Source organism: Strigops habroptila, chromosome Z (assembly GCF_004027225.2).
Source record: "Strigops habroptila isolate Jane chromosome Z, bStrHab1.2.pri, whole genome shotgun sequence".
NCBI classification, from domain to species: Eukaryota; Metazoa; Chordata; class Aves; order Psittaciformes; family Psittacidae; genus Strigops; species Strigops habroptila.
The window spans coordinates 47355133-47372853 of NC_044302.2; the positions used below are offsets into that span (position 1 = coordinate 47355133).

The 17721-nt window shown below is 34.8% G+C and overlaps 1 protein-coding gene across 5 annotated transcripts in view; it reads right to left on the reverse strand.

Annotated features, from left to right (window-relative positions):
• Positions 1-6221: 6221 nt before the first annotated feature.
• Positions 6222-17721, reverse strand: part of PTBP3 (polypyrimidine tract binding protein 3) — a 48848-nt gene continuing 37348 nt past the window's right edge. For all 5 annotated transcript variants that reach the window (XM_030511689.1, XM_030511691.1, XM_030511690.2 and 2 more), the window contains 7 exons: positions 14710-14787; positions 13925-14061; positions 11321-11354; positions 10601-10693; positions 9812-10028; positions 8637-8714; positions 6222-7913 (listed from right to left, as the gene is read on the reverse strand). In XM_030511689.1, coding sequence (XP_030367549.1) covers positions 7781-7913; positions 8637-8714; positions 9812-10028; positions 10601-10693; positions 11321-11354; positions 13925-14061; positions 14710-14787 — 770 coding nt within the window. In that variant the 3' untranslated portion in view covers positions 6222-7780. The remainder of the gene's footprint in view (positions 7914-8636; positions 8715-9811; positions 10029-10600; positions 10694-11320; positions 11355-13924; positions 14062-14709; positions 14788-17721) is intronic.

Sequence of the window (17721 nt, forward strand, 5' to 3'; positions counted from 1 at the left end):
GCCTCCAAGCACCCATCCACATTGCAGTGACCAAAATAATTCATGGAGCTACAGAGAGTTCCTCCCAGATAATCAACAGAATTCATAAAACTGAGCAGAAGAGTTATCCTATTTTCTTTAGCTTTTGAAATAAGATGACCTTATGTCTTTTTTTTTTTTTTTGTTAAGATCGTGTTTTTTATTTTTACAGGCAGCGACACTTACTCACCAAACGACGTCTGCAAATATGTGCTCTAGGGGTGTGCTAGGTACCACCATACCAGGGTAGAAATAGAGACTGTATCCAACCACAGAGCCTGAAGCATTATGCAATATCCTTCAGTTAGTCCTCTAAAGTTTCCAAGCATGGAATAATGTGGCTTTTCAGACCAAGATGGGCTCTGGAGGAGAGAAAAACCCACAAAATACCCTCAATAAAAGCTATTATAAACCCTTCATCATACGAGCAATATGGACACATAAGAGAACCAGTTAAACCATAGCTAGAAAAACATGTTAGGACATTTAAAGCAGGTGCCACAGAAGGTATGCCTTTGCTTTTCAACCAAATAATTTGTAATGCTTGGATTAAAAGCTAAGATTCTCTCGGATGGACACTGGCTGGCTGTACTTGAAGCAGATTGGAAATAAAACCCAGGACCTAAAAGTGTTACATGGATAAACTGACGTAGTCTAAGCAGCAAATATTAAGGGCTGGGAATGATGACTAATTTGAGACTGAAGTTTTATTCTCCTTATAAGAGCTCTTTTGGGGTCAAGCAACTTATGTTGCTACCCTGCAGTACCCTAAAGAGGTTTGTTCTCATTGTCAATGTACAGTTTCTCTGGAGTTTTTTTGCAGCATCTGACAGCAAAAGCGTAGGTCTGGAAAGAGTCTCTGGGAGGATTCACTTCTCCAAGGTCTCTTCTCTACCTCTACCTCCCATGCTTCCTCTCACCTCTGTATTCTACCATGTGGCTTCCACTTTCACATTTTTTGTTTCATGTCCTTGTACTCACCTGCTACAACTCAAGGACAAATATCCAAGAGCACTTAAGAAAATGCAAGAAGGTTTTATTTTTAAAAAGTACATTATCTTGTGTCCAGCTCTGTAAATGGGTGAGCCCCAGTGCTGTAGAGTAATCTTCTGGCGCTGATCCAAACCATATGAGATTTTTATCTGCTGGCAAATCCGCCACTTACTGCCCTTTCTGTTTCAGGTTGCAAGTAAGAGAACAAATTCTGGTATTAGAAAAATTATATCATGCTATTTACAGGTGATTTTTCATTTTCCAAGATGAACACTTATATTAACTGCTTAGGGAAAAATAATTACTTGTGATTATATTACAGGGGTACAGCAGACAAGAATTTGAGATGGGATTTACTGTTGGTTGAGGAGCACAACAAGTAGGCATTCCACTCTCCTACCACGCTTCCTCTGGCAGACTTGGCCAAAAAAAGACCAAAAAAAAACCCCAAAAAACCAAAACCTCATGAAATACTTAAGTATCAAGAACAAAAATCAAGAGTTGCAGTTGGGGACTATATATCTAGCATTTGGAGAATATGCATTTTGCTGAAAGCCTTATTCCAGTCTAATCTATGGCATAGTAAAAGAGAAAAAATAATTCTAACTAACTGATGAGGCCCTAAGGCTTAAAGTGTCAAAGAATGTAGCAATCTTCAACTGCAGTACTGGCTCAGGGCTGTAGAATAGATTTCAGTCCTCCTGAAAATGAGGATTTCTGCCCTGCTCAGGGGAAAGTTTAGATGCTGCTGAACTTCAACTGTCACTGAAGATGTGCATTAGTCCTTTTAAAATACTTTTGATAAATAGCTTTTGCTTACATGGCTGTGTATGCTAAAAGGGAAAAAAAAAAAAGGCAACCAGAAAATAAGAGATTATTAGCTGCATAATTATAAGACAAAAAAAAAAAAAACCCAAAGTGATAGACAAGAACACAGGAAAATTTAGGAGAGTACAGCTGTAACGACATTTATTAAATGGCATGCTACAACAACTAGAGTTAAGAATTAGGTATAGATACCAAGCAACCAGCAAATACACTAAACTAAAAGAATCAGCTTTAAAAATAATCTAATTAACCATGCACTACACGGTCAGAAAATAGGTTTCTTTAATATTACATCTTCTTTTCAGTTCTAAGTCATATCAACAATCATGGAATGCTTTTTATGCAATGACACAAAGATGCTTTACAAATGAAAGCTGTTGCTTATTAAAGTATAAATTTTATTTTATTTTTTTAATATAAAACATTTTACGCTTCCATTTGTTCCCTAGAACACTTTTGCCAGGTTTCGAAAAAACCACAAAACGTGATTTTACAAATATTTACAGCATTTTCTTGGGTTAGATGAACATTTTTATAAACTGAAAGGGAACATCTATGAACAGATCATGTAAAACGAGGGAATCTCAGCAATTCTTAGTCATGCTATGTGTCTCTTGAACACAGCACTAAAAGTAGTCCATTAACCTTTGGCTTATCTCACACCATTTGGTTCACATTATAATCTCATTTTCCACTGGGTTTCACCCACCAACAGTGATCTCAGGTAAAGGCCACTTTGCGTTGGGTCTTCCCATCAGAAAGGAGCATAAGAGAAAACATAGGTTTTCCACAAGATGTCTCAGTAAAACCAGAACCGTCATTCTTTGGTCAGAGAATTAGGTGATGTCCTGATGCAAGAATCTGCTTGGCTAGCAACCTTTGTCTTGTGCTGCTGCATTTCTAGGGTGAACCTTTGCAGAAAGTGGATAGCATATTCCAAAAGAATTGGAAAGTGCTTAAAATGAAATAAGTACATAGGTGGTGGCTTCCCACTCATAAACAATGTGCAGTTTCCAAGAACTCAAAAACTGCTTACAGAGACAACATTAGTCTGCTAAGGTAAAATCTTTCTTCATCTATGTAAGCATTTAATTTTTTTGGGACTGATACAGGCACATGTTATTACTATTCAAAGTTAGAAATAGGTGGGTTATGCTTGGATTCCTGCATATTGTGGTACAAAAGAGAAAACTGCAATAGTAAAGGCAGCTGAAACAGCTGTAATTCACTTCTTGTATAGTCAGTAGACAACATTCATCTTTTACTATACAAATATACAACTTATAGGGGAAAATATGCATTGGACTTAAGACAGCAATAGATACGAAAAAACACTACATCTAAAACCACTGAAGGCACATAAACTTTGGTCCAGTTTTGTGTGTCATCGCACCCCATCCCCGCAATAAACCCCTGAAGTTAAATACCTCTGAAATACTCCATTCTTTCTTGAAATAATTCACAATCCCTAACTGTTCCAGATTTGCTTTTAAAAGAGCAGGCAAACCATCTTGCATATAGCAAACAAATCTTCAAAAAACAGAAGATAAATATAAAGAAAAGGTAGGTTCTGCTGTAGTTAACAACATAGAGGGCAAAAGGTAAACAATTCATTTTGTAAGCAGTTGACCTCTCATTTGAAAAACAGCAGTATGAGCTAACGGTATACAATGACATGAAATAGGTCCATATCCCCTATAAGAAAAAAACTCATCACTTTCCTACTGATGTGAATCAGAGGAGGGCAAGATACTTGATCACACAAGCCACACTGGCAGTATTATTAGAGAGGTGAATAGTCTTCTCAGCATGCAAATCGGTTTGCCATCTGTAATCATAAAGTGTCATATATAGGCAAACCTCCTCAGATATGTGGAATACCTTGGGCACAAAATCAGTGCACAAAAAATATGTGTAGCTGACGGGACCAGCAGATAAGGCAACCAAGTCAAATTATAAATCAAAGTTTCTAAAATTCTTCTGGTGTTCAAAGACCTTTGAAGAAATCCGAAGAAGCAGAAGTTCTAACATTATGCAACAAATCACAGGTCATTTGAAAAGGCACTACGCTGGTCCTAGGTTGTTAAAAAGGCTACAGTACACTTTGAACTTAGGGTGAATTCACCAAAAAATACAGAGTTAGAGGTAACCCAAAGCTGATTTGTGGACTTGATATGTACATAGGCAGAGAACTCTGCCCTCAACCATTCCAGTAACTGTAGTCAGGGTATAACCACTAGTGGCTTAGAGTACAAGTTCCAGGTTACACTATGATTCACAAGTAATTTAAAACAGAATTTGAGAACTTACACTAAAGAAATTATGAACCTCTCTTTAACAACTTAAGGCCACTGTATAGAGAAAATGGAGCCAGAATCTTCTTGGAAGTTGCACAGTTACAGGACAAAAGGCAACAGTCATAGGATGCAGTATGTTTAAAGCCTAATTACCTATTAGATGATAAAAAATGAGGCAGTCAAATGAAGGCAGTCCAGCACTAGAACAGTGAGGAGAATACAGAATTTGTAAAATCTCAATTCTTGGAAATACTGAAAACTTATGTGAACAATTCTCTGAGCGACTGCTCAAAGTTGGCCCTATGCAACTTTGAGCCAGGATTAAGGCCTCCAGAAGTTCCTTTCCAACCTACATCGCTGTCAGAATCTATAGAATAATCCCATTCTTTCCCAAATCTTGCTTTTTTTCTTCACAGGTATCACTGCTCATATATGCTTCAGAGAACCAAGAAATGAGATGCAACTATGCTTTAACAGCCAGGTACTAAAGAGTCAAACACAAAGTCTAAGAATTACCCCTTTTGATCTGATCCTTCACTAACAATGCATTATGATAAATAAGAGATTATGGGTTTGGTTTTAATTATTTAAGGCAGACTACTGATTGAGATAAACTAGCCTTAACTAGTGCCTTCATTCTGCAAAGCAAAGAGTAAGATGCACGGTTAGTTTTGAAGCTTGTCTGTACTTCCCGTAAAAGCAAATCTCCCTAAGAAGCAACATCTTTAAAATATACACAAATCTAAAATTAAGTTGACAAAAATAGCTCAACTACACAAGTACAACAAAGAGAAGTAAAAAAAGATACATGATAAATGTGTCACAAAACCAAAAAGCAAACATCATACTTTTTTATTTTTAAAACACTCAGATTTGTCTTAAACTAAAAAAATACATATATGTCTTGTAACTTAAACTATAGGTGTCTACATTTCAAACAGCATGGAGTTCAGAGCTGACATTAGCTATATTCTAACACTAAGTTAAAACAGATAAATTAATCCTTTCTCTTTTTGAGAGAAAGTCAGAGGCCCTCATCCCCTTATGCTTGATTAAGCTTTCCCATCTTCTGCTGTCAGTCAGTTAATTAAAATACGTGATTCACATGTTTGTATACACGTATCATCAGTATCCCTGTACCGCTCCTGATATTGCACGTTAGTATTAGCTCTCAATTTTAAGGTTCCTTTTTGCCTGCTTTAGAGTTACATTCATATCTAACACGATTCCTCTCTGCTGTAGCTGTAATTCTTGAGAAAAGTGACAAACTACATTTTATGGATAATGGCGTGGTATTATGAAAGCAATTTATGTGCAATAAACAAGGAACATTCCCAGTCCAGCAAGATTCTCTAATTGATATCAGTGTGACTGCTAACAAGGTAAAACATAGACGTGAATTGGAATTAAGTATCCTGGTGAAAAAGAGCCTATGCAAATGAACAAGCCTTCTTACAACTGCACTTGGCTAAAATCATAAATGCATAACTTTGTATCATGCTCTGGCACCCCAGAATTACTTATTTTCTTCTCTCTCTTTTTTTTTTTATTGGTTTCAAAAGTCACAAAACTGAATTAGCTATTTCTGAAAGAGGAAAATTGAAAGACTACCTCAAATTCCAATGGTAACATTCTGCATTATTCCTAAGCCAATTTAACTTTTCAGTAAATAGTATATTCTGAATACTTATTTATTTGTGTTGTACAGCACTTGTTATCACTACATACATATTTAGTCAGCATTTTAACTACTGTCAAATAGCACAATTTGTTGCAGTCTGGCACCATCTTTACTATGATTGGCTGCTGCAATTAATCTACATACATTAAAAAAAGGCAAGCTACTGCCTTGCTGATTTTGAGAAATAATTCAGAGAGAAAATTTGAAAAAGCTTACTAGAGAATATTTAGGTCATGTTAGAAACATGCTTTTTCTTTGAGAAAGATAAAGTCATACAATTCATACAAATTAATGAAAAAACCCAAAAGTGGCTAAACATTTCAGCAGTAGTTAGAAGTAAATTAATGTTATGTTTGAGAGGAATACCTCTTTAAAAGGTGGGTAAGTAAACACAAGAAAGAAAATTTTTTGTAATGAAATTTAATTTTTCAAAATACAATCAGAAAGTCACAAAAGTTTATATGTATTTTAAACACCAAACCTAACTATCTCAGCATATTCTCCAAAGAGAAATATACATTCACTATCAAATATTTTTTCATACTTACAAGACAAAGAATGACAGCTCTTTATTACTTGAAGATTAATACTGGGAGAAAAATGCAGCAACCAAGATGTCTCTTAAACAGTTAGATGAAGTCCAGAAACTGGAGTGAAATTTGCTGTTTGGTCTTTCTATACAGGCTTTTTTTTAGTGCATTTTTTTCAGCCAGGTACTGGCATCGAATAACGCAACCACGTAAATTTGAAGAATCCCCTCATAATTACACAAGAAGTTAAACTCATTCTCACTTAAACTCATTAAAGTCATTCCCACTTCTATGCAATCTCTATACCAAAGCACAAAAGACTGGAATTCAGAGTGTTACCGGGGGGGGGTGGGGGGTGTGGAGGGGGTGTGGATATTTTGAAGTATCAAGAAAAACATTTCTAAAAAGACCACGAAGAGAATTTTCAGAAAGCCCACAATATATTTTTCAAGAGACTACAGAGAAAACTCTAAGCTATTGTATCATAAGCTCATAGTAAGGCACATAATAGGAAATTAAGTAAATACATACTAATTTAAGTATTAGACATTATAGTGGTACAAAAACTCTTGAGGTTTAATTTTTCTGCTCCAAAGATGACCTTAACAAAAATAACTTCTTAAAAAGTTGTCAAACCATCAAAGACCTGAATATTTTCAGTAAGATTGTAAACATTTTATTCTTTAAAGAAATGTAAAAAAATTCATTGAAATCAGGACTATTTTCTCATTTTCTCTAAAGTACTATCATACATCACTTCGTAGTAAAAAGACATTAAACTTCCATGCCAGGATTAAGTCAAGCTACATGTCTGATACCACATATTGAAGAAACTTGTCAAATATCTTTTACTCTACAGTGAGAAGGCACTGCCTTTTCTCTAATAATTTAACCCGTATGAACAGCACAGTTTGCTTTTAAAAAAAGTTATTTGTAAAGATTTGCCAAAGAAGGAGCACATACCCTGGCAACATAAATACTATTCAGAGGACACTCACAGTCAATGCTTGCTTTTCTTCAAGAAACCCAAGCATTATTTCACATTCAAATTAGTGTTTAATCTGTGTAGTGTAGATTTACCATTTTGTTAGAAATACTTTTTGTTTGGTATGTTGTAAAAGTTCTCTGAAATGTTTTGAAAGGCTGACTTTAAACAAAAGCTAAAGGGATGTTCTCAAAATATAACTTTAGGTAGGAAACTTGGGGATAAATATTGTTGCTAAAGCGATTTCATAGAGGAATCTTTCTATGGGTGAATATTAAACTTTGATCACATACTGTCAGCTAAAATCAGAAAAGATAATCACCTAATTCTTTGTGTACGAATGAGCTTTTTCTTTTAAGAGACAGAGCTGGTCACAGCTGTTTCAGCCTCTATTTGAAGATTTTATTTAATATGTGATGCAGTCTTAAAAGGAGAGTTCACAGAAAAGTCAGATTGCATATTTTGCGAAGGAAACTCGGAGGTGATGCTTTTCTCCAAGGTCACGATTGTGAAGCGCAATGAGAGCATGAAAAGCTTCTTCCACAGAGCCCAGCTGGATAAGAGCCATTTTGCAATCTTTCCTGAAGTACAATAAAAACCATTATTAATCCTAAACAAATTTTCATTGCACTAGCCAACACAGAAAAGTGGCTCAAGTATTTTTTCAGCCACATCACACACACTGAACACACTTGTATAGTGAAAGAATCAGAACTAATTATGCACCTGCTATGCTAAAATGAAGAGATACAGAAATTTTGCAGATCAATGGCCTACAGCCATGCCATTCTTCCATTACACCACGCTTCAAAAAACAGGGTCAAAATAAGGCTTGAAGACCTCTAAGAAACACTTCTAATGTCCATATATGTGGGATTATTTTAGCTGGTATGATCATGCTAAAATAATGCTGCCAAGCAACTTTAATGAATGTTAGAGCAGGTTCACTGTCTTCTTTTATATGACATTTTACAAATTCACAGCCAGTATTTCTTTTTAAAGAAACGAGTATTTACTTTACTTAAACTTATTGTAGTTTGAACACGTGGAATTCATCAAAAGGCTGAATATTTTTCATAATTATGCTAACATAGTTTACCGTTAAAAATTTTGAGATCTGAATTATCATAAAAATTGCCATAGCTGTACGGCTTTTGCCTATAGATTTAAACACGGAGACTTTTGCCTATACTTTTATTTATATTTATTTATTATTTTATTTTTATATATATTTATTTCTCAAAAAAGCAATTAGCCATCCTCCAGGGTGAAAATTTGCTCAGCATTTTTACAAGACAACTTACTGGATGAATCTGAAGGCTTTCACAGTAGATCCTGTACTTGCAAAAAGGTTCTTCATAGCCTCAACAGTAATAGAAGGCCTATTTAAAATAAAAAACAAAACAAAACTGAAACAAAACCCCTCAACTTGTAAAAGAATACAGGGTTCTGTAATAGTATCAAAATCTCAATTCTGGCTTCTAAATTAAATTTGAACAGCAAAAACTATCTCCACCAACTCAAGCCGTGTCAACTTTAGCTCAAACATCTTGGCTTTGACACTAAGATTTAGCACCACAGTGTGCTACAAATACATTTCAGATACACTCTACTGCTTTTCATCCTACCCTGTTCCTCCCTTAAATTAAGATTGCATAAAAATCACATAAGATCTTAACCAATACCTTCAGGAATACCTTTCATCTCGTAATTACTGCAAGTGTGCTTCACATATTTTCAGTTTTGAAAGTTTTCTATTTTACTCAGAAAGACATTTTCTAAGTAGTTTTGGGTTTTTTTGTGGGGGTTTTTTAATTTTCAATTTTTTTTTTTAATTTTTAATTTTTTTTTGTAATTCGGACAAAATTCCATAGTTTTCCCTTTTCCCTCCCTGCACAGCTGCTGAACAAAAGACGCTTGTAAAAACTTATGTTTTGCTCTTACTCCACACATTGTTGACAACATTCTAGAGAGAAAAAAAGGTTGGTTGTTTTAAAGAACATGCTTCTTAATACTTCTTCTTTATAATAACTTACCCCCTATGTAAGGGGTCTGAATTCTGTAGAAAAAATTCTTTAAAAAGTGTTAGAATGATTAAAAACTGCATCTACATTAAACAATGATGCCAGTGACGAATTTGATGTAATATAACTCCAGTACATTATCTCAAAAAACATGTCTTTAATATTCACAAGTATTTATAAACACAGGACTTAATATTTGAAAAGCAAAAGCATATTCTCAAGAAAATGTAAACTGTATTGAAATGCAAAGAGGAGCATTCAATCAGTTCCATTCTTTGCTAAGAATAAAAAGTGAGTTAAAGGATTCAGTTATTGCTAATTATGCAGCAGAATGATCCAAATTCTTAGGAAAACGTAAAAGGCCAAGGCAATGTAAAGCTTATATCAGACTCCGTAACTTAAGAACATAAGCTAAAAACCATCTTTACAAGACAATCACACATGTAGATACTCACGGGATGTTGGAGAGGTGCAGGGTGGCAGATGGAGGAAAGATATTTTGGAAGTTCTTAGAGCCAGGCTTCTTAAAGCGATGTAAAGGGCTATTGCTATAGTCCTTCGTCAGACCATTGCCTTCTTGTCCCTCAGGAGGAAGTTGAATTATTTGATGTTTTGAAAGAGTAGCACGAAGGACCCTTCCATAAAGCTTTTGTCCATTCAAGTGACTCATAGCTAACCAGTGGAAATAGAATTGGAACAGGAATGAAGGGAAAGGAAGAAAAAAGGATTCTTTGCCTTCCATTTAGTGTCAGATTTCACGTTCTAAATTTAAGCTGCAACTTCCAAGTTTACCAGGTGGGCTATGCCATAACATTGTATTTAAAACAAGTATAAGAATGTAAGATATCCTCCAGTTTAAATGCAACAAAAATGCAAACAGCATTTCAATAAACAGCAGTTGATTATTCTTAAATAGCTAGATATAGGATAAACTACAGTAAAATTGTATGATGCATTAGTAAGATAAACTACAAGAAAATAGTATAATGCTTTAATTCTAACATTGACTAGATTGAGATTCACAGGATTTTTTTTTTCTTTTTTAACCACTACAGGAAAATAATATTTTTTTTTTACATGAAAGCAAACGTTATGAACATTAAAAAGGAAAAGCTTGTATGTAGTAAAGCATCACGATGATGGATTTAATTTGTTTATGCTTTTGTCACTCACAGAAGGCAAATTCCTCATCTGTATCACACTCAGGCTAGTTTAAAGCATAACTGTGCCTTAAAAATCAGTACCTAACTGAGCCTGGGTTGCATCTGCCATCTGAACCAATGCGTTGCCTTTTTTCTTAAACATGATCTTCACACGATGTACATCACCATACATACCTGTGGAAATCCAGAAAGAAAATTTGTCCAGAGCATTACTACAAACAGCACAAGGGCAAATCTGGGGTTTTTGACTAACATTATGGTTACAAAGAATAATCACCTCATTAAACAGGTTGGTTAGAATATTAGTATGAAGGAGATCTTTACATTTTGTGTATTATTTTCTCCGGCACAGAAATGGGGGAAACCCCACAGGATCTTAGTCATAATACAGCATATTTATATTCAGCTGTTAAATAGTGCAACAGTGTTAAAGTCCTCTTAATAGAGGCATATTAAATATTACTATGCCAACAAACATTGTCCTCTGCAACTGATGTACGTGCCAATTCTTTACTCCATTTCCTTTGATTCAATCTTTGTTTTTTCATTTCACTTTGCTTTCCCATTCTTTGAAGTAAACAAATTGGACCACACACTGAAATTCTTCTGATGCTGTAAACATTGTGCCATTTTGGTAACTGTCGCCTATGACTACTAACTCAAATGATTGTCATTTTAAAACTAGCACATTCTCTTGTGCATTTTCTGAACAAGGACAGAGAAATGAATCTTGCATTAGCCAGCATATGTCAGATAAATAAAAAGAATGCTAGCCCTCAAGGTATATTTGACATATCTTACCAAATAGGATGAAAAGTCCATGTGGTGTGATGGCCTGTTTAAAGGATAAAATGAGCATATTATTTTTAAAGCCATGCAAATGAAGAAATCTATTCTAGAAATGCATGGTAAACAAAAAGAATGGAAGAGATACTGCACACTAATATATGAACCTGTCTCTTCAAAAGCCATTCCCTGCAATAACTACAGTGTATAGCATTGTTGTTAATATATATTTGCTATGCACATATAAAATATTTAAACATGCTAATACTGCAGCTCATGCATTTTCATCAATCCAGACTCAGTCTGTCATGCTGAAGAAGTTATTAATATTTCAAGTGGCTTAATTATTTGAGCTCATTCTTTCCAAGCTAGCAGTTCACTCCCTGAAAAATAAAAGACATTTGCTAAACTAGAAACAGAAAAGAGCATTCAAGAACACTTCTGTATTTTCTAAACAGCAGACAACAGCTTAAAACTAAAAGCAGTTGCTTCAAAATGTTCAAATGGATACACATACCATATTTATATATGAAGCAGATAGAAAGCAGTATTTAAATTGTGTTCAACTAGAAGATGTGAACAGAAAGATAAATATTGAATGAAATAGCTTTCCTTCAGTGATTTTTAATTACATCCTTGTGTTCCAAGCCTTCCAAGCACCAAAGAGAAATTTACACCCTAATGCAGCCAAATTTTATTCAGCTGAGGCAAAGGTTTTTCCAGTACTGAGTACTAAAAATATCTGGGTATCAGAAGTGCTACTCACACTCTCTAGCCTTATTCATTCTCAACTCGCAACATTTGAAATGTGTACCAAACATACCTAAATTATTAAAAAACATCAGATAGTGCAATCTAAGTGTAACGCCATACCCTTGTATCATCAGCATTATTACTAAATAAGGAACAATTACTATCAATATAGAATTTAAATGCTTCTAGAGTTTGGGCCTTCTGGCCCAAATATTTTAATTCAGCACAGAGTTTATTTGAAGAAATTTTGTAACCAAAGGAGACTGCAATATTTATACTAAAAAAAACTTTCTGGAAGACAAAACCAGTTAATTTAAAAGTCATGAGGGAATGCTGAAATGCACACTGAAACCCTGCAACATGGTAGAAATATAAGTTGAAACAAGGTCAACCAGATTTTCTATACACAGAAAAGTGAAGGGCTCAGACAACCACTACTGAATAGCAAGTGTTACACAGTTGCCAATAAATGTATTTACAACAATTTATATTTCCAACAATTAGCACTGTTGTACATTCTTATTTTTTATCTTTTAAGAAGTTGAGCATTATTTAATGCATTCATGTTGTATCATGCATTGCAGCACAAGGTTCTGTATGACAGCTTCTTATATATATTAGTATTAAGTAAAGCAGCATGTCCAAAAAATATCTTCGACCTTGCTTCACATATCATTAGTCTTAAAAAATGCACTCTTTTAAGACTCAGATTGCTTGTGGATTGCGTATCCACAGCAATCATCAGAAATTTACTGATCAGATACATTGACAAATTAAAGAAAAGTTGACTTGTCTTACAGTCCTAATCTGTAGCTGTTTCTTTTGATGCTTACTGTGAAGTTCAGCTATTAGAACAAAACCAGAAACACAGCAATTACTTATAAATTAAATAAACTGGTCAACAGATTTTTAAACTTCAGTAATATGAAAATAACTTTCATTTTGCCAATAACTCCTAATTTTATCAGTTGTTTGGTTAAGTGAGTCTAATGTGTGTGTAAAACAAACAATTTTATATTGCTGTAGTAGAAGTGCTTATCAACAGTCAAGTAGAATTGTGTTTTTAGGCATGGCCTCCATAATGCTTGATTGTTTAATTTTTTTTTTAAGGGGTGTACATTGCTTTTAATAAAGCATAGATCAATGTGGAGTATTTGAGTAACAGAAGTAAGCTTATAGAATGGTCTGTGTCATTTTTACTATAAAAATAACTATGCAAGTTGTCCTTGGCAACTTTACTGCCAACATATATATATTGAAAAAAATAAATAAAAATCTGTGTGTGTATTATGAAATGTGAACATGTGTATTTAATAACTTTTTAAAATGGATTTACAGTGATGTCAATAGCAAAGTGCACCTGTGATCTTCCTCTCCAACCTGGGATAAGTTGCAAAAATTAAAGATCTTGCTTTGGCATGCTTTTATCTCCTTTTCTCTTCCCTCGTGTTTCTCTCACTCCTCATGATTTGTAACAAATAAAAGTCTTTGGCCTTTCTAATGACAAAATAGTTCACAAAGGAGTCATATTAACAGAGGCACCAGTAAGTTTAGTTGTAATGTATGTTGTTTACCTCTTCAAGCATTTCTCACATCTGACCATGGACTTTTCTCTAATTACCAGCTACCCTGCTAAAACAGGTTTTCTAAAGTAAATTGTGTTGGGAAGCTTTTCACTGCTGACTGGAGTTTTCAAGCATCATCAATATTGCAAACTATCCCAAACAAGAATAGAGCTGTCCTGTTTTTTGTATTATCACCACTGAGATTTACTCTCTTACTTCTTTAGCTAATGTCAGTTTGCAAGAAGAATTCTGGCAGTTGGTACAAGGTGATACTTGCATCAGTTTCACCAGTCAAACTTACTTCAGAGTTGAGGTTGCTGACTAGTAAAACAGAATTGGCTGGAACACTAGTAACACCAGGAAGAGTCACTGGTGCAGGCACTGATGATGTGGGAGCAAGAGAACCAAGTGGTGCAGGAACAGCTGGAACCGAATAACCTGAAAGGGTATTAATATATGACGTTACATCTCAAAGAAGAAAAGACATTTTAGAAGACAAAAGCAGATTACACTTGGCAAAAAACATCAATACTCAATTAAAAAATGCTTCTAAGGAATTTAGTTATTACTAGTATTTGACCAATAAAGCAGAAAGCACCTCCCCTCCAGAAATGAAGAAATATTCAGAAATATTCAGCTATACCAACAGACCCAAACAAAAGGGACAAGCCGAAAAAAGAAGAAAAATAATTTAGCGCAGAAAGGAAAAGATTGCTGAGTCTAGAAGACTATTTATTTCTCATTTTATAGCCAGAAAAGGGAAGACTTCCTTCTTTAGCTTTGAATTTCACTGAAGTCTTACGATTCTTACTAAAACATATGCTTAGTTTCTTCAATTGCAGGTAATCTTTATCACAGCATTTAATTTCTTGATCATATTTCTTAAATGATAAAATACTTCAGCATGTGAGTTTTTTATTCAGAAATTAATTTTGCTGAATAATATGCGAAAGAGAACCAGAGTGACTCAAATGAGCACTGTGTTCCAATTGCAGTGTTTGAAAACAATTTGCTGTGAACTAGTGTATTCAGATAGACCACTAGCCACATATACAAACACTGCATTTTTAGAAAACAGAAACTTACTTGCAGCTGGAGCAAAGCTCATGGCTGGAGCAAACCCAGGAGCCCCTGCATATGATGGGATGATGAAATTTTGGGTGCCTAGAAAGAGCAGACACATCTCCTTTTAAAATTTTTAGAAAACAGAAGAGACTTCAGCAGTAAGAATCAGCTTCTAGTGTTCTGACCTCAGTCTGTGACTATGTCTTTTATAAAATGTTTGTGTTAAAAACTCTTATTAAAATCCAAGATTCAATGTTTTACAAAGACAAATTTCAGCCACATTTGAAGACAAATATTCCGCTTAGCCTCAATTTTCCTCTTTAAAATGAAGCCAGAGCAAGATGAAATATAGACAAGTTTGAATAGTAGAGCACAGCATAGAATACTATCCATTAAAGTTAAGATACATTAAGATACCTGTGGTGCAATGTTCCATAGTTTCTAGTCACACAATGGAAATGTATTCTAAATGCCTCCTGGAAGTAAGTACACTTGAAGACATTTTGCAAATGTGAGATACAGCTATTTCCTAGATATTTCTAAAACCAGTATGGGCTAAATAATACAAACAACTACAATGAATCTGAAGTTCTGAATTTTACTAGCTACTGAGATGCATAAAGTATACCTATTTTGCTTTTTAAGGAGATCTACTTTACCAGGTTATATTATTTCATAAACAACCAGGGTTTTTTTATGATCCTCCTGGCAATCAAAAGCATTAAACAGATTTGCAATATTGAAATATGGAGAATGCCAGCCTCAAAGATAGCTCAGTGATTTTCACACTAGTATGTGGAGGTAAGTATTACCCAGGGCAGCACACTAACTTGTATTCTAAGACGCAGTTAGATACAAGCTCGATTTGTGGTTTCTTTCATATATTGGCACACTAGACTTTTTTAAACGGGGTATATGTATTTAGCAAATACATCCTACAAGCCTGGCAATATCTCTGTTTTACTACTCAAACCTCCACCATTGACTAAAATAGCTACATTCACTAACAGATGGTTATTGACAGGGACGATATAACAGTATAAGAAGTATCTGTTATGAATTACAAAACCAACAAATGAAACAGACACCACAGATCAAGTATTCATGAATGCTGCATCACATTACACCTTCTCTTATCTGTAGCAACAAAGTGTCTTTCATACAAACAACTGAATCCATTTATGACTGCAAAGGAAGTCATTGTGTTCTTGAAATACACACACTGGTGCATTATATTGGCAAGTCCAGGCAATATAGATATTAATCACTTATTCACACTCCAAGAATGGTAATGGAAACACTAATGAAGAAATAGATAAGGCACTTTTATTCTGCCGAATAAGACATGCATGTTGCATACTGATACCAAAAATCAGGCATGCAAAAGTCGTCAAACAGAAGTAATGCAGAAAGAGCTGGAATTCTTTGTTGCACTTTTTATGTGTAAAATCATTTGCTTCATGGCTAGCTTTCAAAGCAAGCTAAGTCATGTATCTCTGCTTATGCTCACTGGGTGAGGGAACTCTTTAAATGCAGAACATTCACAAAATCTGCTTATTTATAGTGCAGCATCTTTTCCACCACAAGCAAGTGAAAAAACCTAAAAAAAAAAAAAAAAAAAAAAAAAACCACCAACAAACAAACCCACAAAAAAAAAATCCCACCAAAAAAACCCCTCAAAAACCCCCCAACCCCTCCCCCCTCAAAAAACCAAACCCAAAACCCCCCCCAAATTTCAAAAGCAGTTCAGTTTTGCTAGTAGGATAACTTCAAGTCTACAGAAAAATTGATGTATTATTCTGATAGTTACCTGCTTTATCTTCTAATTCTCCATCGAAAATATATTCACTAGTAGTAACATCGGAAGTGCAAGTGCTAACATGACTCCCAATATCTTTTCTTCATGTCATGCAACTGAGGACTATCAGAACATGCCTACGGCAACGTATGTGTGTTGTCACCACTGATTGCAAGGCTAGAAGCGTGCTTCTCCCAGTCTACAGCTGGGTTTTTTTAAAAAAGAAAAATATCTATGCAGCTGCTTCACTGTGACTACACTACAAACATATTTTGATGAAGGCATCACAATTTTCTTTACATCGGCACCTCTGCCGTTCTTACTGTTACAGTAAATGCTCAGACTGAGAACAGGATTGCTAGCAATGACAAGGTTGGAAGAGCGAGGAGGAAGGAAACGGAGATGTGCGCATGTGTTTTCCTCCAGAAGTATGCATACAATGTTACCCCTGCTCCATAAACAAGTTTGTCCTTAATCTATTCTAATTTTACTTTCCCCTTTCATTGACATTTCAAATTGTGCAAGTCTAATTAACCAGAACATCTGATCTATAACAGCATGTTTCCATGATGCTCTATGGCAAATCCTCAAAAACATTATAAAGATGGTTGTACATTATATTAAGATCCAAGGCCTGCCTTCAAGGGAACCAACAAAAACAATCCAGAAAGTAGTGTGTGCAACTCACTTTCTTACTCTAATCTAAGCTACCAAAGCCAGCTATCCAAAAAACCCAAGTCAAACCCAGTATCTGCTCTATCACAGAAAACTAAACGAAAAAGGGGAATTCTTCCCCAGTCCTTCTCCAACCTATTCAACATGCTGAGACAGTTCTTGGCTGTGTATTAGTGCTAATGGTTGTCATTAGAAAGAAAGAAAAATAGCTAAAATCACTCAAATTGCATTGTGAGCACTTCTGCCAGATCATCATATTAATCTGTTTGGTGATTTGCATTGTTGCCGAAGCTGATTAAATAAGGATACCTGAGCTATTTATGCCAAAAAGGCTTCTCCAGTGTAGCTTCAAGCAGACACTGTATCGTCTACATCATGGAAATGACTTCTAAAATTCATAAAAATTTCTAAAATTTTATATTTTAGAAGGTGACAACAAAACATACATATATATATGGGTCTAGTATTTCAAAGTTTCTTGTGGTTTTGTTTGTTACAGGAGGCAATTATCCTAAAATAACAATAAATAAAAGCTAACACTCTTCAAAAACTTATTTTCA